General features: G+C 45.1%; 1 protein-coding gene across 2 annotated transcripts in view; it reads left to right on the plus strand.

Moving 5' to 3' along the window:
- Positions 1-600: 600 nt before the first annotated feature.
- CAMK1G (calcium/calmodulin dependent protein kinase IG) overlaps positions 601-27,045 on the plus strand; it is a 37,318-nt gene continuing 10,873 nt past the window's right edge. For both annotated transcript variants that reach the window (XM_030561686.1, XM_030561688.1), the window contains exons 1-3: positions 601-671; positions 8,164-8,281; positions 26,360-26,488. In XM_030561686.1, the coding sequence (XP_030417546.1) occupies positions 8,190-8,281; positions 26,360-26,488 (221 nt within the window). In that variant the 5' untranslated portion in view covers positions 601-671; positions 8,164-8,189. The remainder of the gene's footprint in view (positions 672-8,163; positions 8,282-26,359; positions 26,489-27,045) is intronic.

A 27,045-nucleotide genomic window follows, 5' to 3' on the forward strand; every position in this document is an offset into this window, starting at 1 on the left:
TCAGTGCACTATAAAGGAGGAAAGCATCACTATCCCAGTTTTACAGATGGGGAAACTGAAGAGCAGAGAGGCTTGTCCAAATTCACCCAGCAGATCAGTGGCAGAGCCAGCAACAGAACAGAGGTCCCCTGAATCCCAGTGCAGTGCTCTGTCTACTAGATCCCACTGCCTCTCTCTGAACAGTTCCAATGTAATGCAAAAGAAAGTCTGGCAATTTTGTATACCGAGAAGTTGAGTGTTTGAGAAAATCAAATTACTTTGCATTTGATGCAAAAATGTTTTGATATGAAGTGCTTTCCTTGAGAAAGGGCATTGTTGCTGTTATCAAAACCAATCCCTAGCTCACAAGTGGGGATGAAACTTGATAAAGCCTTGTCTGTAAAGTGCTTTGGGATCCTCAGATGAAAGGTGCCAGATATTACTGTTATTGCCAGAGGCGGAGGGGGTGGGGGGAGAGAGAGAGAGGTGCACACCCACAGACAAGCATATCCCGATAGTCAATTTACTCCCCTTTAAGTGCTGCCTGGTTACCATCTCAGGAAAGAAATCCCCTGCATTCCTCCCCTTTAATCTGAGTTTATTGCTAGCACCAGACCAGTCTCTAATCCCCACAGACCTGTAGGAGTGGAACAGGAGTCAGAATAGGAGCTGCTTCATCTGTGATCATTTGGGTAAGCAAAACATATTTTCTTAATAACCATTTGCCTTCCTTGCCTGTTCTGTGCATAAGACTTTAGGTTCTGTACAGTATTTTCTGTTTTAAGATCACTTTGATTATGTTATACCAAAGGAGTGGAGTACACTTTTGCAGAGGTGGTTAATATTTCTCAGCTTTCATATGTTACACATGTGATCTCATATAATATGGGCGGTACAGTTTTACTTTTAAACTATTTAAACTAACCTAATATATTTACCTGGAAAATGTGATTCAGCAGAAGTTCATCCCTGACTCCAAATTCATTCACTGCTTTTGTATCAGTAGTGTAGTTAGATGAATATAAGATGTTTAATGTAGGTTTGGTTTTAATGCATAACAGCTGGGTCTCTCTGCTGTTCACTTCCTCATTATGCTGTCCCCTGAACAAGTCTAACACTGTCTGTATCTGTTCATTCATTTACATGCAGAACACTTATTTTGTTGCATTTTACAAAGGAAATCCTTTTGACCCTGTATTCCCACCCTATCCTCTTTTGTATGTACTTCTTGTTCTAAAGATAAAACCACCTCTTCATTTTCCCCCCTCTCATGCATTGTTGTCGCAAGATTATGAATCAAGTGTTATGGCACTTTTGCTAAGGAAATTCAGAAGAAGAATGTCTGCAGTTGGATCTGCTACTGTCTAATACGAAAGCTGAACCAATTTCTCAGGGAAATATTTAAGCAAGATCCTAACACCACATTAAATTCTAAGCAGTGATGTGTGTCATTCCCTGGATCAGACTGAACAAAGCAGCAGTCCCATTTATTGCTCTAGACCCTGAAAGAGTAAAAAGGTTAGACGTGACAATTGAAATTACTTGTCATTTACAACACAGACACTTGTCAGTCTGGAGTAGCAGAAGGGATTGATATTATACAGTCCTGCATGGTTAATTAATTCATTGTTGTGTGGTGGCTAAATACATTAAAATAATACTTAGCACTTCAAAAGGCTTTACAAGTAGTAACTACTTAATGAGTATTTCCATTTTATTATGCAAACTCAATATACTGAAAATGAAAAGAAAGCCTATTGTTCTTGCATTGCCAAGAGGGTATGGAAAAGATGAACAGAGAAGCCTTTTCTCACTCTGACATCTAGGATTCTATAAGAATGTATTTTTCAAGTATGTATTGAGTCTATTTTGCTCCCGTTCAATCTTTCCCTGTGTATTTTCCATTGATGCAAATAGAAGATACACAAGAAACAAAAGGATAACACACATACTAATAGAGCGTCAGGAAGAGATTGGCAGAAGGAATATAAGTGTATGTTAAGTATATAGATATAACACATGTATGCAAAATTGTTAGAAAAATACACCAGGCCAAGCACAAAATCTGCTTTCCCAACTTTTACCATGATATTTTACTTCTCCATGGAAAAATAAAACTAATACAAACAAGTGAGTAGAATTAGTAAGTATTTATTTGTATTGTGGTAGTGGTTTCAGGAAAAGTCAGGGTCTGCACGCTAAGCACTGAATGAACTAAGTAAAACAAAGACAGTCTCTGTCCCACACCACACCACTTTCTAGGATTAGGGCAAATTGCAAGAGGTGCATAAACAGACCAGTGAAGGAAGGGTGGAGGACAAGGTAGGAGTAAAGATGGGTGAATTGCATAAATCACCAGCCGCAGGTCAGAGTAGTCCAGGGATTTTTGCAAGGCTTCTGTGTTGTGTGACTAGTTCTTTAGTAAATGTCTGGCGGGGGGAGGAAGGATTTTGAAAGTCTCTATGTTCTGCCATGAGATGAGGCAGATGGCCACTTTGTCAAGTACTTACACAGCCCCCATATCTTGGCACCTCATAAACATTCAGAGTATTTACCTCACAGTAATGCCTCCTATGTCACTGCTCTCCCCTCTGGGGCAGGTAGGAGACCTGGGATGGGAAGTGACTTGCTCAGTCACACAAGGTGGCCTGTGGCAAAGCATGACATGGAATCCGGATCTCCTGAGTCCCTGTCCCAACCCATCCCTAAAGCACAAGATCATCCTTCCTTTCCACAGGCACAGACAGGCAAAAAGTAACTGCCCCCATAAAATAGAGGGGATGGAAGGGGAAGCTAATCATATGATTAGATGAATGATAAAGGAATATGCAAACACATGATTCCTTATTTAAAAGCAGTATCCGTTAAAAAAACCTGTTGCAAATAGAATTAAGTATATCCCCCTTCCCACACCCTGGCCAGAGATCTAGTCTGAATGAGCAAACATCAGGCAACGCAAAACTAGTATTCTAATGAGTATAAGCAATAGAGAGAGTACATTGTGCACACAGATATAGACTTGTTCTGTTAGTAGGGAGACTAGGTAATGCTGGAGAGGGGCAGGGTATGAGCTCAGAGGTGGTTTCACGTGTCATAATTCTGCAATTGCCTGGTAGGTTTCAGATGAGTACTCACCCGGCGGGGGATCACACTGAGCCCAAGTGCTCTTTTGAATGTCACATGTTCAATCTCCTTTGTTTCTGGCCTGGGGACTGTCTCATTTGCTCTTCAGTGTTGCACACAGCTGGGTCCCAAGCGTCCCAGGAAAGGGGCTCCCTTTCTGTTTCACAGCTCACTGCCTCACATTCGAACGCTGTCTCCCACTTTTTTCACAAGCTGAATATAAGCAAGCCTGAACTGCTGGCCAGTAGCTTCCTTGCTGCTTCTCAGATGTTCCATTTCATGGCCTAGTCCAACCATCTCTCAGGAGCTTAGCTTCCTGCTGGGGCCCATGTGAGTTGGCTGGTTGCTCCATGTCGTGGGAATGCTTGGCTGGGCTCTTTCCACACACTGGCTGGTCAGTATGTCATTCCTCACATGTAAGGGGGCATGCGTAGTTCTGTTCCAGTGGTACCTACAACTACTTTGCTGCTCCGATGACAGCTGTGCAGTGGCTTGTGGGAAAAGGAATGAATGGCTGTTAGTCCATTTCCTCATGGACAGGTGACACCATCACATAAATCACCATTATAGCTGGAACCAGATGGCACCTGTGCAGCACAATGATTGGATGGGATTGGGATGTATGCCTTTGGGGAAGACAGGGCCGGCTCCAGGCACCAGCTGAGCAAGCTCATTCTTGGGGCGGCAGATTCTACGGGGCAGCATTCAGCTGAAACCTAAGGTGGCACGGCCACTTTTTTTTTTTGTTCACTGCTCTGGCCACCCTGTAAGGGGTGGCGGTGCGGAGGAGGGGAGCGCCCTGCAGCAAACTCGGCAGGGCAGCCTGCGTCCTTCCCTCCCCGCCGACCAGAGTGGCGCGGAGTCCTCCTGGCAGGCGGTGCGGCGGTCAGGGCCGCTTGGTGAGCGCCCCACTGAAGCACTGGCCGCCCCGCTTCTGTCTCTCCCCCTGCTCCCTCTCCTTCCCCCCCATTAGACCGGGTGCGCACTCTGCAGCACAGGGAGTCCCCTGGCTCCGGCTGCCCTGTAGGATTTTTTGTTTTGTTTTTCCCTTGCTTTGCCGGCCACGCCATTGTTTCTCCCCTCGCCCCCCTGCTTTCCTGCTCTAGCCGCACCGTTTTTGTGTTGTTCCCCCTCCGCTTTGCCGCCCCAGCCGCGCCATGTTCCCCCCCTCTGCTTTGCTGCTCCAGCTGTGCCGTGTCCACCCCCCCGTTTTGCCACTCCAGCCGTTCCATGTTCCCCCCCACCATTTTGCCGCTCCAGCCGCACTGTGTTCTGCCCCCCCACTTTGCTGCTCCAGCCGTTCCATGTTCTCCCCTGCCGTTTTGCTGCTCCAGCCGCACTGTTTTTGTTTTTTTCCCCCCGCTTTGCTGCTCCAGTGGCCCCGCTCCTTTTTTTTTTCTTTTTCTTTTTCTTGGGGCACCAAAAAAGCCAGAGCCGGCCCTGGGGGAAGAGAGGAGGCATATCGGAAGGGTACGGTCTCAAGGAAGTCTATGCTGCTGGTGGCTAATCTAAGTGCTAGAACTGGGCCAATAATTCATAACCAATTGGTCATTATTTTGACCAATTTCCTCTCCCCCACCCCAGATACAAAGCAATGATTTCCATCGTTCAAATTCATTCAAGCTTTGCAACTTTTACATTTGTATGCATCATATGAAACTCACTTTCAGTCAATCCTTAAGCATTCATGCTTAAAATTCATTTCTGCGAGTGATTTTTCAGAGAGCAAAGGTGAAAGTGTTGAAAGAATGATCTTGAATGAAAACCTGCTTACGAATTCAAACAAATATGTGCAGACAATGTTTTGCACTAATTGCTCCACGCTGCTAAGAACTCTTCATCAGCACTAATTAAATAAACAACAAAATAGGGCTGTTGTCCACAGGACTTGCATTGAATTGTCATGTGCACATCACAATCTATAAAGTGGATAAAAACTAAGTCTGATTTGGCCTTTAAAGAGTTTATAGACTGAAGCTGTCATTCTTTTGCAGCTGAGTCAATTTCTCTTTCAACAAAGTTGAATTAACCTTTGAAATCTCATGTTAGGGATCTGAGAATCATTGTAGCTCTGTTAATTAAGGTAACAAAATCAGCTTGGCAGGAATCAAAAATCTAAGCTAACTGTCATGAGACATTAGCTTCCAGCTTCTTTTTTTGCTTTGGTGCTCTCTGTCTCTTCTGAACACTTATTTTTTTCTTTAACAAAAGACTCCATTTTGTCTGCCAAAGATTCAGCCATGTCTTAAAGTCTTTTATGGAATGATGTGATTGATCGTGAGTAGTGAGAAATGGAGTGTCTTAAAGGCAGTGCTTTCAGCATGCAATCTGATTCTGCTAAATGGAGAATTTTTAATGCATTTCCTTAGTACATTTGACATGGGGGAGTCTCCTCCAGTATCCAAGGTCAATGTTGGTTCCAAAGATCTCTTCTCAGCTCAGCTGAGAGCCTCATTGATCATTTTCTAAATATTTCCCTCTCTGGACTGTTAGATTTGATCTTATTAAGAATGCTCATAGAATCATAGACTATTAGGGTTGGAAGTGACCTCAGGAGGTCATCTAGTCCAATCTCCTGCTCAAACCAGGACCAACACCAACTAAATCATCTCAGCCAGGGCTTTGTCAAGCCAGGCCTCTAAAACCTCTGAGGATGGAGATTCCACCACCTACCTAGGGAACCCTTTCCAGTGCTTCACCACCCTTCTAGTGAAATAGTGTTTCCTAATATCCAGCCTAGACCTCCCCCACTGCAACTTGAGACCATTGCTTCTTGTTCTGTCTTCTGCCATACTGAGAACAGCCAAGCTCCATCCTCTTTGAAGCCCGCACCCTTGAGGTAGCTGAAGGCTGCTATCAAATCCCCTCTCACTCTTCTTTTCTGCAGACTAAATAACCCAGTTTCCTCAGCCTTTCCTTGTAAGTCATGGGCCCCAGCCCCTTAATAATTTTTGTTGCCGTCTGCTGGACTCTCTCCAATTTGTCCACATCCCTTCTGTAGCGGGGGGCCAAAACTGGATGCAGTACTCCAGCAAGTGGCTGATAACTAGATTTCCCGAGTCCCAGTCCTATGAGCTGGGAAAATCAAGACAGAGAAGAGTGGGATGAGGTCAGGCCAAATTTTCAGGGTGCCACCTAAATAAGTGGCCTGATTTTCTGATGTGCTGAGTTCCCACACCTCCCACTGAAGTCTTTGCTAACTAGCCTAAATCTAGGTACCTAAGTGTAAAAGTGATGGTACAAGTGACTGCTTGATGGCCATCCTGCAAGTCAGTGGTAGAACTGGGATTAGAACCTAAGAGCTGCTGACTCCTAAGTCTGTGTTCTGACTATTAGAGAATGCTGCCTTCCTGACACACTGCACAGTAACAACAGAAGAGAAGAGGGTATCATCATAGAGACCTAACTAACTTTCCATGTAACGAGTTGGATCCCTCTTGCTGCTCATTAAATAAGATGAGTAGAACCAAGATAAGGTGCTGCAGCTCTGTCGTCCCTCTAAACCTGTGGTTCTCAACTCACGGCCCATGGGCTGCTTGTGGCCCAATCAGCACACAGCTGCGGTCCATGTGACATCCTCAGGGCCATACAGATAGTATACATATTCTGTGGATGCAGCCCACATAATACAGAGAGCTGTGTAAGCAGCCCACAATGGTAAATAGGTTGAGAATCACTGCTCTAAATTTACAGTAATTGTCCTCTAAACTCATGTGCTCACAGTCCCAGGCCTTGCACTTTGCATGCAAATATGCAGGCAGCCACCATAATGAAGAGGTCCCATGTGACTGTTGTCATGAGTTGAGATGGAGTTGGAAACAATGGAATGGAAGTCCTCTGTGTGGTGAGTCCTAAGGCAGCTGCTGATTCACCAAGGAGCATGGAAAGAAAACAAAGGGAGCCAGCGAGGGGTCGATGTTACATTTAAGGAGAGCTTGTTTGCAGTGCTGGTTGCTTGGAATGGGAATAGACTGAGCTCTATGACAGTTGCTGCCCATGCTGTGCCTGGCTGTGGATAAGTACCAGGCTACCAGCCTACTGCACTGTCAGCCTGATATCTTCCATCAGAAGCAAAATTAAGACCAAAACCAAAAGCTACATCTGTTTGTGACATCACAATTCTCTCTACAGCCATCATTGTGATGTCACAAGCTTGTGACTCCTCATAAGGAATAAGCAGTAAGGAAAGGTAGAGATTCCTAAGTAACAATCCAGTTTCCAGGCAAATATCCCTAGTAATACAAAACAAAACAAAAGAGATACAGTGCATACTAGCTAGATCAGCAAATCTTTAGTAAATTTCCTTTGAGTCAACACCAGCTCTTTAATCTATTTTAACATTCAAGCAATTAAGCAGCTCTAATATAACCTGCCTGCATCTTCAGTTGCATCTAACTTTAATCCATTATATCAAGGGTGCTTTAATAGGTTAGCATTAGCAGCCACTCAGCAGCATATCACAGCTTTAGCTATTATATATTCAGCAAAATATAAACATTTGTAATTGCCAATCTCTCACATTTGTCATTAAATGACTATCCCCAAATAACAAGTCCCAACATATGAGTGCTAAATTCTTAGCCAAGATGTCTAATATTAGTTGTAGTGCACATTTGGAATCTGATGCAATTTAATATGTAAGATCCAATAGAACTTGAAGTCTCATCTTGTTAGTGGCTGAGCGGAGCGTACTGGTAATTTTCAAGGAGAGTGATTATTTTGTGTCAAATTATCAGAAAAACAATTTTCCTTTTAAAGGGGTACAATTTGTACTTGCATTTTTGTACTGGCAATTGTGGGTAAAATTATTTCATCATTCTACCTGGTAGTCACATGATTTGCACCAACAGTTTATTTTGTGGATGCAAAATTGACATCCTTGCATCTTGGCTTTGACAGAACCAAAAGGAAATGTTCAAAAACCTCCAAAGGAGAATCCAAGCAAATGGGTACGTTGCAGGATGCTATGCAGAGGTTTAAGTTTTATACACCACTAGCTTCTGCTCTTGATACTGTGAACACCTGACCACTCAACCAGTGCTCTTCCCCTCTTTCTGGCAGAATTCCCCGCTTCAGCTCTGGAGAAAATGGGCCGCAAGGAAGTGGATGACACCCGTTCCTGGAAGAAACCGACCAACAACATCCGAAAAACATTTATCTTCATGGAGGCACTAGGATCGTGAGTACCTGAGTATCATGGCTAATCTCTGGCCTCCCCCAAATTGGAAGCAAGGCTTTTACTAGCTAGAACTTGTGGTAGAAGGAGTAATGCACATGTTACTTAAGCAAGAAAGAGATGCACTTTAAATAAAGTGAAGAATAAAACTGTTTATTTAGTAATGGAAGGTTCAGACAATCTTTGGGAAATAACATCTTTACATGACATTAGGATGGGTGTGGCAATTTCCTCCAAACATTTGAAATTTATTTACGCCTTTTCTATCCCTGCCTCTCAACTTCATCTCAAAGAGATTCCTTTTCCCTTTCCAAGGCTTCACTGTCACTCCATCTCCCATTAATTTCTGTATCTGCCAGCTATAGTCTTAGGACCACAATGTAGTCATAGGACCACATGAGAGACATCAAAAGCTGAAGTCTCAGTCAGGAACTCCTGAATTCTAATCCAAGCCTTGACAGGAATGACCTTTCTGGTGTAGAATGAGTCCCTTAATCTCTCTGCCTGTTTTCCTGGGAGATGAAGGGAGGTTGTGCCCTATTGATCCTGGGTGAGAACATTTGGTAATAAGGCAAATAATCACTGGCAGTTGTACAACCCCAAAGCATTTCATGCTATTTTCATTCATTTATGTTTGTAAAATGCTTTGAACTACTTTAATGAAAGGTGCTGGAGATGTGCAAGAATCTTTATTTGTAGTTATTTGATTATATTGCTAGGGGACTATTGTCATTGTTGTGTGTGAGACCTCCTGCCTCCATACCTGCTCACACACACAGCTCTCTTGCTGCCAGCACCTTCTTGCCCATAAGGATCAAATTCTGAAAGGCAGCCTTTACATTTGCAAGTTCCCCCACATTTACACATGCAAAACAGAAGAGTAAGATGTCAGTCCAGTTTGCGCATGCAAACATGGAGCCTTGCTTAAAACCATGTTGAAACCTTGGTCCCAATCTGCCGTAAAAAAACAGATGTCTTTCTTGGCTAAACATACTCAGATCTGCTGTGCTTCTGCATGGGACATGGATTTCAATGCAAACTGTACTTGACATGCACAGATTAGAGTACTCAAAGTTCAGTATATCTTCAGTCAATGCTTTGCTTGCATTGCAAAGAGCAGTCCCATTTCCAACTGCATGTAAGAAAAAAAGCAGGTGCCCAAGCCAGTTACTGAATGGCTGTATCAGCCCAAAGCTTTCCTTTGAAAACAATCCCCACTGCTCTAGCACTGGTGCAAACCCTGTGTATACAAGACTCCTGGGTTTAGACAATATGTGGTCTATATCTCCTTGGAGCAGGCTTGCTCAGGAATGTGCCTCCAAAGATGCCTCAAATGCACAAGTGTCACTTCCAAGCTCTCTGCTCCGTTTGAGTGAAAGGCAATATGGAAGCTGCCTGGAGGCATGGCAACTCAGCCTCAGCTGGGGTGACCAGATGTCCCGATTTTATAGGGACAGTTCCAATTTTTGGGTCTTTTTCTTATATAGGCTCCTATTACCCCTCCACCCCCTGTCCTGATTTTTCACACTTGCTGTCTGGTCACCCTATCCTCAGCTAGCGCTAGGAAATTATCTGTACAAAATCCTGCCTGCGCATTCCTATGTGGTGCTGGGTGACATCATCTTTCTGCACACTTCTGTTTTGTATGCCTGTGCCCCTTTAAGGCAAACATGCTATAATAATCTGTGAACTGCAGCATCTTGGCATTGTATTAGCCATTGAAGGGTTTGAAGCCTGTGATTGCGGCATTGTTCATTTTGGACCTTTCCTCTAGATTCACACGAGAGTGCCTGTTTCATTCACAACTCTCAGTCTGCTAGAGAAAGGTAGTGTTTTCTAATGCTTAAAACAGGAGGCTGGGAGTCAGGACATTTGGTTCTGTTCCTGGCCTTGAGAAGGGATTGTTATCCAATAGTTAGAGCAAGGGAATGGGAGACAAGACTGCTGGGGCCTACTCCTGGCATTGCCTTGCTGTGCCAATGTAAGGAGGCAGTTTATGTGGACCTGTCATCTCCAAAGAGTTTTACCAATTTCCTGAGTCTATGAATAGAGTGGTGGTATTGACGTCCTAGAGTAGTGGTTCTCAACCAGGGGATATATGTACCCTCGCAGGTACTCAGAGGTCTTCCAGGGAGCACATCTGTCATAAACAGATAGCTAAGGGTTAATGTCTCTTTCACCTGGAGCACCTGACCAGAGGACCAATCAGGAAACCGGATTTTTTCAACTTTGGGTGGAGGGAATTGTGTGTCTGGGGTCTTTGTTTTCTGGCTGCCTGCTTTCTCTGAGCTTTGGAGAAGTAGTTCTGTTTTCTAATCTTCTGTTTCTAAGTGTAAGGACAAAGAGATCAGATAGTAAGTTATATGGTTTCTTTTCTTTGGTATTTGCATGAATATAAGTGCTGGAGTGCTTTGATTTGTATTCTTTTTGAATAAGGCTGTTTATTCAATATTCTTTTAAGAAATTGCCCTGTATTGTGTCATCTTAATACAGAGAGACCATTTGTATTTTTTCTTTCTTTTATATAAAGCTTTCTTTTAAGACCTGTTGGAGTTTTCTTTACTTCAGGGAAATTGAGTCTGTACTCACCAGGGAATTGGTGGGAGGAAGAAATCAGGGGAGATCTGTGTGTGTTGAAGTGGCTAGCCTGATTTTGCATTCCCTCTGGGGGAATAGGAAAGTCCTTTTTGTTTCCAGGATTGGGAACGGAGAGGGTAGTTTCACAGAGCTTGTGTCTGTGTATCTCTCCAGAGCACCTGGAGGGGGGAAGGGAAAAAGGATTATTTCCCTTTGTTGTGAGACTCAAGGGATTTGGGTCTTGGGGTCCCCAGGGAAGGTTTTTCAGGGGGACCAGAGTGCCCCAAAACACTCTAATTTTTTGGGTGGTGGCAGCAAGTACCAGGTCCAAGCTGGTGACTAAGCTTGGAGGTTTTCATGCTAACCCCCATATTTTGGATGCTAAGGTCCAAATCTGGGACTAAGGTTATGATATGGTGTAGCAGCGGGTGGGATCTAGACAGAATCCAGAAGCCAGTAGGAAGATTATATTTTTCTTTTCTCTGCTAAGGGCTTTTTAGCAGAGAGAAACAGTTTGGTTTTAAAAGGGAACCAGAGAGAATTTTTTTTTTCTGCTCTCTCTGGCAGTTTGTGGCTTGCATGTTAAGCAAGAAGTCGTTAAGGGCTATCACGAGTCTTTTGTCACACAATAGCACTCCCATTGAGAGTCATATCAGCACTATATAAATGCAAATAAAGTGGTTTTTCAGGTTTACTTAACATTGAAGATTAGCTAAAGGCACTGTTGCTAGGCAGACTTCAGGAGGCAACAGAGCCTGCAGTTCAGAAGAGAAACACCGGAGGGCACCCCAACACAAGAAAACAGGAACCATGTCTACCAAGACAAAAATGGAGGCTGAAGAGCACTTCAAAGAAGCTGAACACAGGCGAGAGATGGAAAAACACAAACAGGAACTAGAAATAAAACAAAAAGAGATGGAGATGAAAGAAAGAGAAGAACAAATCAAAGAGGCAGCACACAAAAGAAAACTAGAAGAAGAAGAGGTGGCCCACCGAAGGAAACAAGCAGAAGAAGAGGCAGCCCACAGAAGACAGATAGAACTCCAGAGGGAAGCCCACCAACAGGCCATGGAATTAGAAAAGGCTAAGCAACAGACTCCAGCCAATCCTAACAACCCATCGCCCATTATTGCTCCACAGCACAGGAAATTTCCCACCTACAAGGCAGGTGATGACACCGAGGCCTTCTTGGAAAATTTTGAAAGAGCCTGTCTTGGGTACAGCATCCCCGAAGACCAGTACATGGTAGAATTAAGGCCACAACTCAGTGGACCTTTAGCAGAGGTGGCAGCTGAAATGCCTAAGCAGCAAATGAATGACTATAAACTTTTTCAAACCAAGGCCAGATACAGAATGGGGATAACCCCAGATCATGCCCATCGGTGTTTCAGAACCCAAAAGTGGAAACCAGAGGTGTCATTTCCCAAACACGCCTACTACATTGCAAAAAACTATGAGGCCTGGATAACAGGAAACAACATTCAAACCTTGGAAGAACTGAACCTCCTCATACAAATGGAGCAGTTCTTGGATGGTGTTCCTGAAGGCATCACACGGTACATACAAGATGGAAATCCCAAAGATATCGCTGAGGTGGGGGAGATTGGAGCCAAATGGATGGAACTGGCAGAAAGCAAGAAAGCTACTGTCAAGGGGAACGATTACCCCAGGGGGCACACAGACCATAAACCCTACAACCGAGAACAGCCAAAGACCCCACATACCACCCAAGTAAAGCCACAGACACCCTACCCTTCCACCTCACCAGTCTCCAGTAACTCACCTCGGCCCAGTGACCCATCAGATGGAAGATGCTTTAAGTGTAATGAACTGGGACATATCAAGGCCAACTGTCCCAAGAACACCATGCGAGTGCAATTCATTACACCACCATCACACCAAAGATCTCCAGGCCCGGATGCCTCTCAAATACCCTTGGAGCGAAGGGAAAATTTGAAAGTGGGCGGAAAGAAGGTTACTGCATGGAGAGACACGGGGGCACAAGTGTCAGCTATCCACCAATCCTTCGTAGACCCCAAATTCATCAACCCAAAGGCCAAAGTTACAATTTACCCCTTCATGTCACAAGCTGTAGACTTGCCTACAGCTCAACTGCCTGTCCAGTACAAAGACTGGTCAGGAGTGTGGACTTTTGCAGTCTATGACAATTATCCTATCCCCATGCTACTGGGGGAAGACTTGGCCAACCAGGTGAGGCGGGCCAAGAGAGTGGGAATGGTTACCCGTAGCCAAACCAGGCAAGCTTCCAGACCCATTCCTGTTCCTGAGCCGTCCACAGAGGCCTCGTCTGTGTTACCTGAAACCCAGACAGAGGTAGTGGACCCGGATTCCATGCCTACCACTGAAACAGCCACAGCATCTCCAGTCCCAGGCCCGGAACTGGAACAGCAACCAGCACCAGCAAGTGCAACCACATCTTCAAACTCAACGCCAGAGGGCGCCAGTGAGCCAGAGCTGGCAGAAGCAACAGACAGCCATACCCAAAAGGCTCAGCCAGAGCCTGAAATACCCTCAGGTGCACCAGCGGAGAGCGGTTCACCAGCAACAGAAACAACCCCATCACCTACATCGCTTCCAGAGGGGCCAAGCCCAAGTCCACAGTCTGAGGAAGAACTGGTGACCCCAGCCTCAAGGGAACAGTTCCAGACTGAGCAGGAAGCAGATGACAGCCTTCAGAAAGCTTGGGCGGCGGCACGGAGCACCCCACCGCCTCTCAGCTCTTCTAATCGATCCCGGTTTGTTATAGACCAAGGACTTTTATACAAGGAAATTCTTTCTGGTGGACACCGGGAAGAATGGCAGCCACAAAAACAGTTGGTGGTTCCAACTAAGTACCGGGGGAAGCTCTTAAGCTTAGCCCATGATCATCCCAGTGGCCATGCTGGGGTGAACAGAACCAAGGACCGGTTGGGAAAGTCCTTCCACTGGGAGGGGATGGGCAAGGATGTTGCCAAGTATGTCCGGTCTTGTGAGGTATGCCAAAGAGTGGGTAAGCCTCAAGACCAGGTCAAGGCCCCTCTCCAGCCACTCCCCATAATTGAGGTCCCATTTCAGCGAGTAGCTGTGGATATTCTGGGCCCTTTCCCAAAAAAGACGCCCAGAGGAAAGCAGTACGTACTGACTTTAGTGGACTTTGCTACCCGATGGCCAGAAGCAGTGGCTCTAGGCAACACCAGGGCTAACACTGTGTGCCTGGCCCTAACAGACATCTTTGCCAGGGTAGGTTGGCCCTCTGACATCCTTACAGATTCAGGGTCTAATTTCCTGGCAGGCACCATGGAAAAACTGTGAGAAACTCATGGGGTGAATCACTTGGTTGCCACCCCGTACCACCATCAAACCAATGGCCTGGTGGAAAGGTTCAATGGAACTTTGGGGGCCATGATACGAAAATTCATCAACGAATTCTCCAATAATTGGGACCTAGTGTTGCAGCAGTTGCTGTTTGCCTACAGGGCTGTACCACATCCCAGTTTAGGGTTTTCACCATTTGAACTTGTGTATGGTCACGAGGTTAAGGGGCCATTACAGTTGGTGAAGCAGCAATGGGAGGGGTTTACGCCTTCTCCAGGAACTAACATTCTGGACTTTGTAAGCAACCTACAAAGCACCCTGCGACACTCTTTAGCCCTTGCTAGAGAGAACCTAAAGGATGCTCAGGAAGAGCAAAAGGCCTGGTATGACAGACATGCCAGAGAACGTTCTTTCAGGGTAGGAGACCAGGTTATGGTCTTGAAGGCGCAACAGGCCCATAAGATGCAAGCATCATGGGAAGGGCCATTCACGGTCCAAGAGCACCTGGGAACTGTAAACTACCTCATAGCATTTCCCAATTCCTCACTAAAGCCTAAAGTGTACCATGTTAATTCTCTCAAGCCTTTTTATTCCAGAGACTTACAGGTTTGTCAGTTTACAGTCCAGGGAGATGATGCTGAGTGGCCTGACGGTGTCTACTACGACGGGAAAAAAGATGGTGGCGTGGAAGAGGTGAACCTCTCAACCACCCTGGAACGTCTGCAGCGGCAACAAATCAAGGAGCTGTGCACTAGCTTCGCCCCATTGTTCTCAGCCACCCCAGGACGGACTGAACGGGCATACCACTCCATTGATACAGGTAATGCTCACCCAATCAGAACCCCACCCTACCGAGTGTCTCCTCATGCCCAAGCTGCTATAGAACGGGAGATCCAGAACATGCTACAGATGGGTATAATCCGCTCATCTACCAGTGCATGGGCATCTCCAGTGGTTCTGGTACCCAAACCAGATGGGGAAATACGCTTTTGCGTGGACTACCGTAAACTAAATGCTGTAACTCGTCCGGACAACTATCCAATGCCACGTACTGATGAGCTATTGGAGAAGTTGGGACGTGCCCAGTTCATCTCTACAATAGACTTAACCAAGGGGTACTGGCAAGTACCGCTAGATGAACCTGCCAAGGAGAGGTCAGCATTTGTCACCCATGCGGGGGTGTATGAATTCAATGTCCTTCCTTTCGGCCTTCGAAATGCACCCGCCACCTTCCAGAGGCTGGTAGATGGTCTACTAGCTGGACTGGGAGAATTTGCAGTTGCCTACCTCGATGATGTGGCCATTTTTTCAGACTCCTGGCCCGAACACCTACTACACCTGGAAAAGGTCTTTGAGCGCATCAGGCAGGCAGGACTAACTGTTAAGGCCAAAAAGTGTCAAATAGGCCAAAACAGAGTGACTTACCTGGGGCACCAGGTGGGTCGAGGAACCATAAACCCCCTACAGGCCAAGGTGGATGCTATCCAAAAGTGGCCTGTCCCAAGGTCAAAGAAACAGGTCCAATCCTTCTTAGGCTTGGCCGGATACTACAGGCGATTTGTACCACACTACAGCCAAATCGCTGCCCCATTGACCGACCTGACCAAAAAGACCCAGCCAAATGCCGTTAAGTGGACTGATGAGTGTCAAAAGGCCTTTACCCAGCTTAAGGCGATGCTCATGTCTGACCCTGTGCTCAGGGCCCCGGACTTTGACAAGCCATTCCTAGTAACCACGGATGCATCTGAGCGTGGTATAGGGGCAGTGCTCATGCAGGAAGCAACAGATCACAACTTCCATCCTGTCGTGTTTCTCAGCAAGAAACTGTCTGAGAGGGAAAGTCACTGGTCAGTCAGTGAAAAGGAATGCTATGCCATTGTGTACGCCCTGGAAAAGCTACGCCCATATGTTTGGGGACGGCGGTTCAAACTACAAACTGACCATGCTGCACTAAAGTGGCTTCATACTGCCAAGGGGAACAACAAGAAACTTCTTCGTTGGAGTTTAGCTCTCCAAGATTTTGATTTTGAAATTCAACACATCACAGGAGCTTCTAACAAAGTTGCTGATGCACTCTCCCGTGAGAGTTTCCCAGAATCCAGTAGTTAAAAAGTGTTCTTAAAATGTAACAGTCTTTTAGTTATATACTTAGGGGTATATGTAAAGGTGCATGTGTTGTATTAATCTGTTTATTTTCAAGTTCTAGAAGGAAATTGCCGCCAGTGAGCTTCCCCACTGTCTGCAATTTGGGGGGCGTGTCATAAACAGATAGCTAAGGGTTAATGTCTCTTTCACCTGGAGCACCTGACCAGAGGACCAATCAGGAAACCGGATTTTTTCAACTTTGGGTGGAGGGAATTGTGTGTCTGGGGTCTTTGTTTTCTGGCTGCCTGCTTTCTCTGAGCTTTGGAGAAGTAGTTCTGTTTTCTAATCTTCTGTTTCTAAGTGTAAGGACAAAGAGATCAGATAGTAAGTTATATGGTTTCTTTTCTTTGGTATTTGCATGAATATAAGTGCTGGAGTGCTTTGATTTGTATTCTTTTTGAATAAGGCTGTTTATTCAATATTCTTTTAAGAAATTGCCCTGTATTGTGTCATCTTAATACAGAGAGACCATTTGTATTTTTTCTTTCTTTTTATATAAAGCTTTCTTTTAAGACCTGTTGGAGTTTTTCTTTACTTCAGGGAAATTGAGTCTGTACTCACCAGGGAATTGGTGGGAGGAAGAAATCAGGGGAGATCTGTGTGTGTTGAAGTGGCTAGCCTGATTTTGCATTCCCTCTGGGGGAATAGGAAAGTCCTTTTTGTTTCCAGGATTGGGAACGGAGAGGGTAGTTTCACAGAGCTTGTGTCTGTGTATCTCTCCAGGAGCACCTGGAGGGGGGAAGGGAAAAAGGATTATTTCCCTTTGTTGTGAGACTCAAGGGATTTGGGTCTTGGGGTCCCCAGGGAAGGTTTTTCAGGGGGACCAGAGTGCCCCAAAACACTCTAATTTTTTGGGTGGTGGCAGCAAGTACCAGGTCCAAGCTGGTGACTAAGCTTGGAGGTTTTCATGCTAACCCCCATATTTTGGATGCTAAGGTCCAAATCTGGGACTAAGGTTATGATAACATCAACTCATCTAGATCAGTGTTTCTCAACCTGGGGGTTGCAGCCCCCATGGGAGTCACAGGACTGATTTGGAGGGGTTGCAAATGCAGGGCTGGCATTCAGGGGTGGCGAGGAGGGCAGTTGTCCAGGGCCCCCTACCAGGACACACAAAGCTCAGTTACATGCTTCAGCCCTGGGTCTGGGCTTCACACAAGGCTCACAAATGAAAAACAGGCTCAAGTATCACACTGAAATAAAAGTACAATATTTATATGCCAGTCAACTTATTTTATAATTTTAGGATAAAAATGAGAGTCTCAGCAATTTGTCAGTAGTAGTGTGCTGTGACTCTTGTATTTTTATGTCTGATTTTGTAAGCAAGGAGTTTTTAAGTTAGGTGATACTTGGAGTGCGCAAGACAAATCAGACTCTGGAAAGGGGTGCAATAGGCTGGAAAAGTTGAGAACCCCTGCTCTAGAGTACAGTGGCAAGAGTACTCTTTTGAGTGATTAGAAACCTTGATTCAGTTCTTTCCTGGGCCTCATGAGAAGGGCTCTCAACAGTGACAACTCTGAGGGTTTTCATGTTGAAGATGTTTCACTTTAATCATCTGTTAATTGGGCCAAAGCAAGAGTCAAATGTAGGAAGCTCTCTATACGGTGGTGGCTAGGGTACTCAGCTAGGATGTTAGATACCCTGAATCAAGGCTCCTGGCTGTTAGGACGAAAGGCTTTGAACAGGGAATGCTAGCTGCCTTTCATGTTGAAGCGCTTCCACATTAATTAACTATTAATTGGGCCAAAGCAAGAGTTAAGTCCCAGAAGCTCTTGGTAGCATAATGGGCAGGGTAAACACACTGCAAGGGTTAAAGGCCCTGGTTCGATTTTTCCCTGGGCTGTATGAGAAGCAATCTGAACAGTGACAACCATGAAGCTTTCTTGTTGATGCTGTTCCACTTTAATTATCTGTTAACTGGGCCAAAGCAAGACTTAAACCTAAGAAGCTCTCTGTGGTGCAATGGTCACAGCACTTACCTAGGATGTTGGCCTGCTTGGTCCAAATCCCTAGTGTAGCAGCAAAGGTGTTTCATTTGAACAGGGGCACTATACAGCTTGCCTGTTGGCACTGTTCCCTTTTACTTAACTAGGAATTGGGGCAGCAACAGGCTAGGATCACCGCTATAGTCCAGCAGTGGGGTGCTTGCTTAGGAAGTGGGAGATCCTTGGATTTCCTGGTTTGAATCCTCCCTCTGCCCCTTTAGAAGGGGGTTGAACAGGAAATCCAATCTCCTAGGTGACCAGGGAGGTGGCAGACTCCTGTTTAGGTCCCCTCTCCTTCGCGGGAGCCCTTGTCTTCCTGAGAAAAGGAGGGGTCTCAGACATGGGTGTCTCATCTCTAGAGGGGGGTAGGGTGGAGGTGTGGGGGGTAAGGTGGGTGGGGAGGGGGGCAGGGCTGGGCAGTCCCTGGGAGGTGGGAGAGCCCTGTAAACAAGTCATTTTTAAGTGAGGTGAAACTTGGGATATGCAAGAAAATCAGACTCTTGAAAGGGGCACAGTAGTTAGGAAAGGTTGAGAGCCACTGGCCTAGAGCCCCAGCCATGAATGTGGTTAGAGTCTACACTGCTCCTCAGCATAGGCTTTTCATTTAGAGAAGCAGAATGCTCATTGTTCAGGAGCAGGAATCAGAAAACCTGGGTTCCTTTCTTGATTCTGTTCTGACTCTTTGTGCGATTCTGGGCAAGTTGCTTCACCTCTCTGTGCCCTGGTTCCTGCATCTTTAAAACGGGGGTGACACCACTTGCCCACCTCCATAAGGAACTGGTTAAATACCCAATGAGGTGCATGGAAACTTAAATCACTGATGAAAATTGTTTCATCATGCTCACTCTTCAGAAAAGCCACCACAAGCTGCTGAATTACCCTGAGAAAATGGATCTCTTTTCCTAACCACCCCCTTATAATTCTTTCATTCTATTTGACAAACAAAAGCACTTTGGTTTCCAAGAGTCCCTGAACCTGCTTGGCTTCAGCATCAGTTGCTTGATTATGATTACAAGGCTGAGTGAGCAAAAGATTTCTCCTTCACATGCTGCATCCTATTTAATTCTCTCTCAATGTCTGAGACTCCAGCATCGCACATGACTGTCCCTTCCCCTACCTCCAGTCCAATCAGGATGTTGCCTCGCTCCCCAGTTATTCCTCCAAAGCTGGACTGGCTCTGTGAGTAATGGGTTGTTTGGGAGACAAGCAGCTGTAATGACATAACTGCTTAGGCACTTTCTCTTAAATTTACAAATCTGCCACTTAAGTTTGCTCACACTGACATCCACATTATCAGCCAGCCACAGATGAGATGCCTTACACTCTCAGAGGCTCGTCCATGGCTCTGGAAATGATACTAAAAGCAATTTGGTCCTGTCTGCACTAGCTTCTATACACAGTGCCGTCGTTCCCTTTTGGGTATCTGAAAGTATCAGGAAAACAGAATCTCTGGAGATTTCTAGAATATCCTAAATTAGTCTTGAGGGCTCCCCTATTTTCCTGTCTCCTTTCTGGGCTCAGAATTCCGCAGCTGCATTACTCGATTCCTGTTTTTTGCCTGTCCTCTGCTTCCCAGCTCATTCCTACAATGTATCACTGCAAGGAGCATGCACCCCAGTTCAACCCTGAATTGCAATATTACAGGATTCCCCCTCTGATCACTCTGCTCTTTCAATGCCCCGGGTGAACAGTGGGGAAGACCCTGGAAGAATGTAATCAGCAAACGTGTAGCTCAGGTCCCCAGACTCTGGCTGCATTGCACTGTGCAGTATAAACAGAAGCAGCAAGTCTAGGGTGACTAGATAGCAAGTGTGAAAAATTCGGACAGAGGGTGGGGGGTAACAGGCACCTATGTAAGAAAAAGCTCCAAATATCTGGACTGTCCCTATAAAATCGGGACATCTGGTCACCCTAAGCAAGTCCCATAACAAATCATTCCACCTCTGCATTTGGATGAAGAGTAGCAACTCTGCTTTAACTATCCATCTGCTGCTACTCTGAACATACAAATCTTCTGTAATCATACGCTGGGGGGAGATAAAGGAGGGGGGATCAGGAGAAGTGGCGAAATGACATGTCTGTAGCCATAGACAGCTTGCCAATGGCCCAGGCGGGATGCAGAGAGAATAAGGAAGCCCACTGCTCAGTTTTACCACATGCTTAATGAGGAGAATGACCCAGACACAGAGAATATTCGTTTGGTTGATGTTCCAGTCTGCAGACACCACCATGTTACTACAGGGCAATGTTAGGAGGAATGAGAAGGGCTGCAATGAATGCAAAGCACTTCATTAAGGCCCCTCAGGCTGCTCTCTGGAAATACTAAAATAAATAAGTGCAGTTTATCATTCACACTGTAATGGTTTAAAATCTGAGGGCCTGGTTCCCCTGAAAATTCTCTGGAGCTGACAGCGGAACCTGGCCCCAGCAATAGGTCCAGATCCAAACGTGACTGTCCCTGATTCTAAACAACCACTTGGATCTGAGCCCCCCCACTGATTAATGGGGAAAGCTCAGATCCAACCCCTAGTTCTGCTAAGAACTGATATGGCCAGTGCTCATGATTAATACTCACTGAGCAGAAAATATGCGGTTTTACCTCTTCCCTTATCCTTTCTGTCACATTAGGTTGTCTTGTTCGCCTGTTGTAACCTGGTTTGTACATTTTCTGTGACACAGGCACCATACGAGCACTTCTTTAAAAGACAGCCCAGTGCAATACAGCCCTAATTCCTTGACTAGAACCCTTTGATGCTATAATATTATGCTATAACATGAGAAGAGTTTTATTGAATTAAGATTTTAAATGAAAATTTCTCAGCACTCAGAAGCACTTAGATGCATTTTCCATTCACAATAGAGGCTTCCAAGCAGACCTCAAATATGTATGTTTCTACTCTTTTTTTTTTTTTTAGTTGCTTGGAAATTTGCTTGTTTTCCTCTCCTCTCCCCACCATATTCCATCTATTTTACCACTGATCTGTTCCGTGCTGAATGTTACATCTTTGGAAGTTAACAGCTTGACTAGTTCTCATGTGTACACAAAGCTGGTAAAACTTTAAGGCAGTGGAGTGCGAATAGAGCTGCTTTTCAGAGCAGGGAATTCTATAAAATGAAGCTTTCCTGTGACCTAAGAACCTGCAGCTGAGCCTCTGTGAAATTCAGCATTGTCTCCAGAGTTCAGCCCCTTGACCCTGCTGGGCGTGTGCCAACTGCTGCTGTAGTATAAAAGGGAGCAGTCTAGCCCAGTCTGGGCTGACAACTGAGGAGAAGCTAGGAACCTGGACCGAGGAAGCAGGAGATGCTGAGGCCCAGGTGGGCACCCAGGCACCTGTGGATGCCCTAGGGAAATTGCAGTTGCCACCTGAGGTGCCCTAAGACTCTGAAGACACCCTGTCTTCAACTACAGGAGTCATGGTAGGAAGCAGCCCAGGGAGGGACTAGCCAGTGTCCCTGTAGCAGTTGATGTGTTGTGGGTGGCTTCTCTGGTGGCTTTGTGGTGAACTCTGTTGCCACTATCAGGGCCCTGGGCTGGGATACAGTGGAGTAAGGAGGGTCTGGGTCCCCTTTGGGGGGCAGCCTACTAATCCCCTCTCATAGGGCCACTGGGCTGTGCTTCCCTGCTGCTGAGGGGAGCCCTGTGGCCTCTTGGCCATGCAGCCTTGAGGCTGAATGCAGCCATATTGACTTAACCGTGGGACTGTCATACCCTTGCCCCACCCCCTGGTGATGGGGGTGTACTGGCCCTGTGACAAGGGAGTGCATCAACTCATCTAGATTTGCCTAGTTTTACAACAGGCTGCACAAAAAGCACTATAAACAGTGACTTGTTCATACTACTTTATACACTGAAATGTAAGTACCATATTTATATGCCAATTGATTTATTTTATAATTATATGGCAAAAAATGAGGAAATCAGCAATTTTTCAGTAATATGGTGAAACACTTTTGTATTTTTGTCTGGTTTTTTTTGTAAGCAGGTAGTTTAAGAGAGGTGAAACTTGGGGGGATATGCAAGACCAACTGGACTCCTGAATGGGGTACAGTCTGGAAAGGTTGAGAGCCACCGAGTTAAATTATCCAGCAGCACTGTCCTGGAGGGGAGTGAGGCTCAAGGAAAGCTTTGTTCCCTTTTAGCCAATTTGTTGATCCATACATTTTTAATATGGGGGTGTAATTATTTGTTTAGGAATGAAATGTGGAACAGATGCTCTAGCATCTGATCTGTAGGTTGTTCATTTCCTACCATTGCATTACAAACCAAGATGGTATTAGAAATGAGGATTTGTGTCACATGCAGTGGGTGTTTCAGTAGGGCAGCATTAATTAGCACTGAAGAGAACTGAGTAAAATAAATGGAGATATCGATTTAAAAAAACTGAAATAAATGGAGGCATCAATATCCTAGGAAGTTCCAAGGATTCTAAATGCAATAAAAAACCAAAGAAGTAGCTTAAACCATTTGAGTGGCTTTCCAAGGGAGATTATCCTATCAGGCAGAGTGGGTCCCAAAAAACCCACCTGTTTTGTGATCACTTATTTAAAATTATTCATGGAAAAAGTGTCATTGCAAATCCAGTTTGTCAGGATTTCATTCTCAATGTGACGCTCCTGCGAGGGAGACAGGCAGGATGGACAGATGTGAGTATGAGGGACCAGTTTGTCTGTGCATATATGAAGATGAGTATGAAAGAGAGAGCATGGTGGATACTGAGCCTAAAAGTGTCCCAATGGGAGAGGCTGGGTGCTGAGAACTCTGGAAAATCTGGTCCTTGGTTAGGTGCCTGTAAATGGAAGTGGAGCTCTCTTGGAAAAATGGGGCTCCCATTCCAGGTGCTGAGCATTTTAAAATCTGGCCTTATGTCTATGAGGGTGTTCAATGAATTAAAGATTGGGAATCAGGAACACAGGGAGATGAGGGCAAGACAAGGTTGAGCAATAGTGATTTGTTCTATGGAGTTGCAGAAAGTGCTGGGGGGGGACCAAACTGAGCCTGGGCACAGCACCAATTGAAGTCAATGGGCTCTCACCTGCTGGAATCAATAATGCTGGATTTGGTCTTGAGGGTGAACTGTTTTTCCCTTGGAAGCCTTCTGTTTGATGTCAGTCTGGATTGAGCATGTGGCTTTGGGGAGTTTTCTGCCCCAGACCTGCTCCCTTCTGGAAGGAATGTTCAGGGAGTGCAAACTGAGAACAGTATTGTGATGGTTATGATGATGGTTATGATATCCAGAGAAAACCTCCCCTTCCCCCCTAACAGCTCACTAAGATACGAGAGGAATCTCTTCGGTGCAAGATGCTCACACCTTAGTGCCAGTTAATCCTCAGTTGATTCAGTGTGAAACTCTACAAAGGTTGTATCCTTAACTTTTAACTCCCTAGACTTGCTGCTTCAAACTTTTCCCTGATTTCTGCTTCCAGATTGACTGGAAATTCTCTTGGACCATCCCTGCTCCAGGGCCTGATAAAGGGCCCCTTGCACAGCTCCAGAATACAGGGAGCCCCGAGGTTGCTTAGATCGGGGATGGTCTAATTTGAGAATCAGGAGCTTGCACTATTTGTGCCTTCTGCCTCCATACCCTGCTGGACCCACAGTGCAGGAGAGACCATGAAATGGAAGGAGAAGTTCTCCACTCCCACCCACCTCCCAAAATGTTTGAACCTCAAAACATCTCAGGATTCACTCTGTTTCAAATAAAGTCACAGGCTAGTTCTACTCCAACTCAGTTGGCTCTCCTCCAATGCTGACTATTATATAATCTGCACTTCTCCAGGCTAAGCCAGCACAGTTGCCCATCTGTGGGGAAGGGCAAAAAGGACATGTCAGAGGCTAAGATACATGGGTAGGACCATGAGCAGCTTGGCTCAGGAAATCTTCTCCCTACTGCAGGCAAGTCATGCCAGGAGCTGCTTTTGTCTTTCTCTTCTTTTTGTGCATGAGTTACTGCCACTGGCTAGCAACTGAATACAAAATCAACCAGCTGTATGCCAGATGGGTGCCAAGCTATCTGCACAACATGCTGGGCGCATTATTGAGTGGGATATGAGAGTGGCACGTTTTCTGTTCTTGCTAGTTATTTTCATTACCATAACATCTATAGGTCCCAGCTGAGAACCTGGCCCCATTGTGCTGGGCACTATATGGACACATGGTGTGAGACACTCCCTGCCTTGAAGAATTTACAGTCCAAATACACAAGACCGACAGAGAGGAAGAGACTTGCTCATAGTCAAAGAGCTGAGAACAGACCCCAAGTCTCCTGAGTGCCACTGGATCCCCATTGGATCACACTGCCTCTTAAACCATTTTGCTCTTACATTTTCTTCTCCAGCTCCCTTAAATGCTCACAGCTGTACTGGCAATTCTGTGTCAACACCATCAGTTAATCTGCTGTGCAGGTGATGAGGATTACTTGAGAGGATCTTGGTGCAGTGGCACCATCACCTGACTCGTTTAGCTGCCTAAGCAAAAACCTTTAACAAGATTGTAGGCTTTGGCAATGTTATAAATATTCACCCTTCATTGTAATGAGTTGAACTCTGCTATGAGGGATGCGTTGGACACTCATCCATTGCATTAATTCAGAGCATACAGTTCTAAGCTGGTTGTGCGAGAAGCCAGGGCCCAAGCCATCCGATGCCAAAAGGAAATGTTATATAGTGAACTGGGGTTATCCAGATATTTCGTATTTGATTGGGAGAATTTGGATTAATGCACAAAGCAGTTTTTTTCAAGAAATAGGTAAAGTAAAGCTCTCACCTAGCTGACATGCACCACCTCTGGGGCAGGACACAGCCATTCAGTTCAGCTCTGAAATGTCACTAATACAGAGCTGGGAAAATGAATATCTGCCTTAACTGAAACAGCAGAGGGATGCTGAGGAGGCAAAAGATAATAAATCGTTCATGTTAGAATTTGGCTGAGATTTCATGAATGCCCCTGCCCTGGCCCAAAAAAAGTGCTGCAGGATCTTTAACGGTAATGAGTAGATGGGTCTTTGGCTCTGTGCCTCATTAGACAGTTGTCAATACTTTCTCCTAGCTGAGATTGCATTAGCATTTAGCATGGGGAAATCCTGACAGTGGGTCCCAAAAGATTACGGTGCAAAAGCTGAGAGGCAGTAAAATACCATGCCCTCAGATCTATCTCCTTCCTCCTGTTCAGATACTGATCACTGAATACCTGTGCTGTCAAGTGGTATGTGGTGCCTGCCTTTTCCGAGATGGATTCTAAACCTGACACCACAGGAGTTGTCTCATGGGTTGGCATGTACATAAGGAGCTACTTGATTGTCTTTACTGGTGTGGTGGTCTCCTGAATGTTGCTACTGTGATTCTGTATCGAATCTCTCTTCCTTTTATCCATTTGTCAGAAAAGTTCCATGCTAGATGTTCTGTGTATTCGGCCCTTTCTCTACTCACTACCTTCTTTTCAAAGAATGACCCTACACTGGGGACCTTCACATTCTGGAACTGATGTGGGTTCTCTATACTTTTAGTCAAACCATGATCCTGAATCAGAACACACCCTAGATTTGGGCTGCCAGACATTCACATCCAGATCTGTATTTTTCAGCTTTAACTTATCTAAATTAGGCACATCTTTGTCTGCCCCTTTCAGAAAAGATTGTTAGGTGTCTGCAGGTACTGATCATTTTACATACATCATAATAAATATATTGAGTACTATAAGTTGAAGTGAAACTCTACCGGCTTGGTTAACAAGCTTCAATCAAATATTTTCTTTGTTTTTAATACATCTCAGGTTCTTGTTTCCCAAATGTTGCTGACACCTTGCACAGTCTTAAATTGTACATTTCCAAATGGCAACATGAAATCAATAGAATTTTGAAGCCATATATACATCACAATAATGGTATCCTAGATATGTGGTGGCCAATTACAAATGCCATCCACTTATCGTGGAAGCTTTAATCATTATTTGATTACTTGCCTGCTTTTTACTTCAACTGCTTCTCCACATGTGTTTGCTTCCAGCTTACAACTTTGCCATCTATTGAAACACCTTTGTCCTTCATCTGTGTTTTCTCCATAGAGGTGCTTTTTCAGAAGTTTTCCTAGTGAAGCAAAGGATCACTGGGAAGCTCTTTGCTCTAAAGTGCATCAAGAAGTCCCCTGTCATCCAGGACAGCAGCCTGGAGAATGAAATCGCAGTGCTGAAGAAGTGAGTATAATTTTGGATGTGAAGCAGAGCAAACTATTTTTCCACAACATTCACCTTTAGAACCAAAACCATCGATCACCCTAAGTGTAAGGTCCATTTGCCATTGTTGCTGCACAAATTTGCATCTCATTAAAGGTGGAAGAATGAGATGAAAGGAAGATCAATATTTAAATTCTCTGAAAAGAGGAATATTTGTAAAGTTTAGTTACATATGCCCCTTGCCAAGCCCAACAGTTTTGCAGGAGAACCAGAAAAAGAAACAGGCTAACACCAAACAGCATAAAGAGTGACGTGAAAATTAAATTTTCAACACTGTCTAAAAATAACAAAATATAGAGACTTGTCCTTCACTCACCGAAGGAGTGTAAAATGCTACCATTTTGCTTTGACAGTGTTTAACACCCACTTTGTACTGGTGTAAATGGCAACACACTGCAGGAAAGGAAAGCATCAGCCACAAAGGAGCCGAATGCATGTCAGCCAGGCCTCCGTGGACAGTCAGTTTGTCTTCAGCAGGCTAGTGCAGGGTCAATTCACACCTCAGCTTGCCACAAATT

The sequence above is a fragment of the Gopherus evgoodei genome, chromosome 4, assembly GCF_007399415.2.
Source record: "Gopherus evgoodei ecotype Sinaloan lineage chromosome 4, rGopEvg1_v1.p, whole genome shotgun sequence".
Classification (NCBI taxonomy): domain Eukaryota; kingdom Metazoa; phylum Chordata; order Testudines; family Testudinidae; genus Gopherus; species Gopherus evgoodei.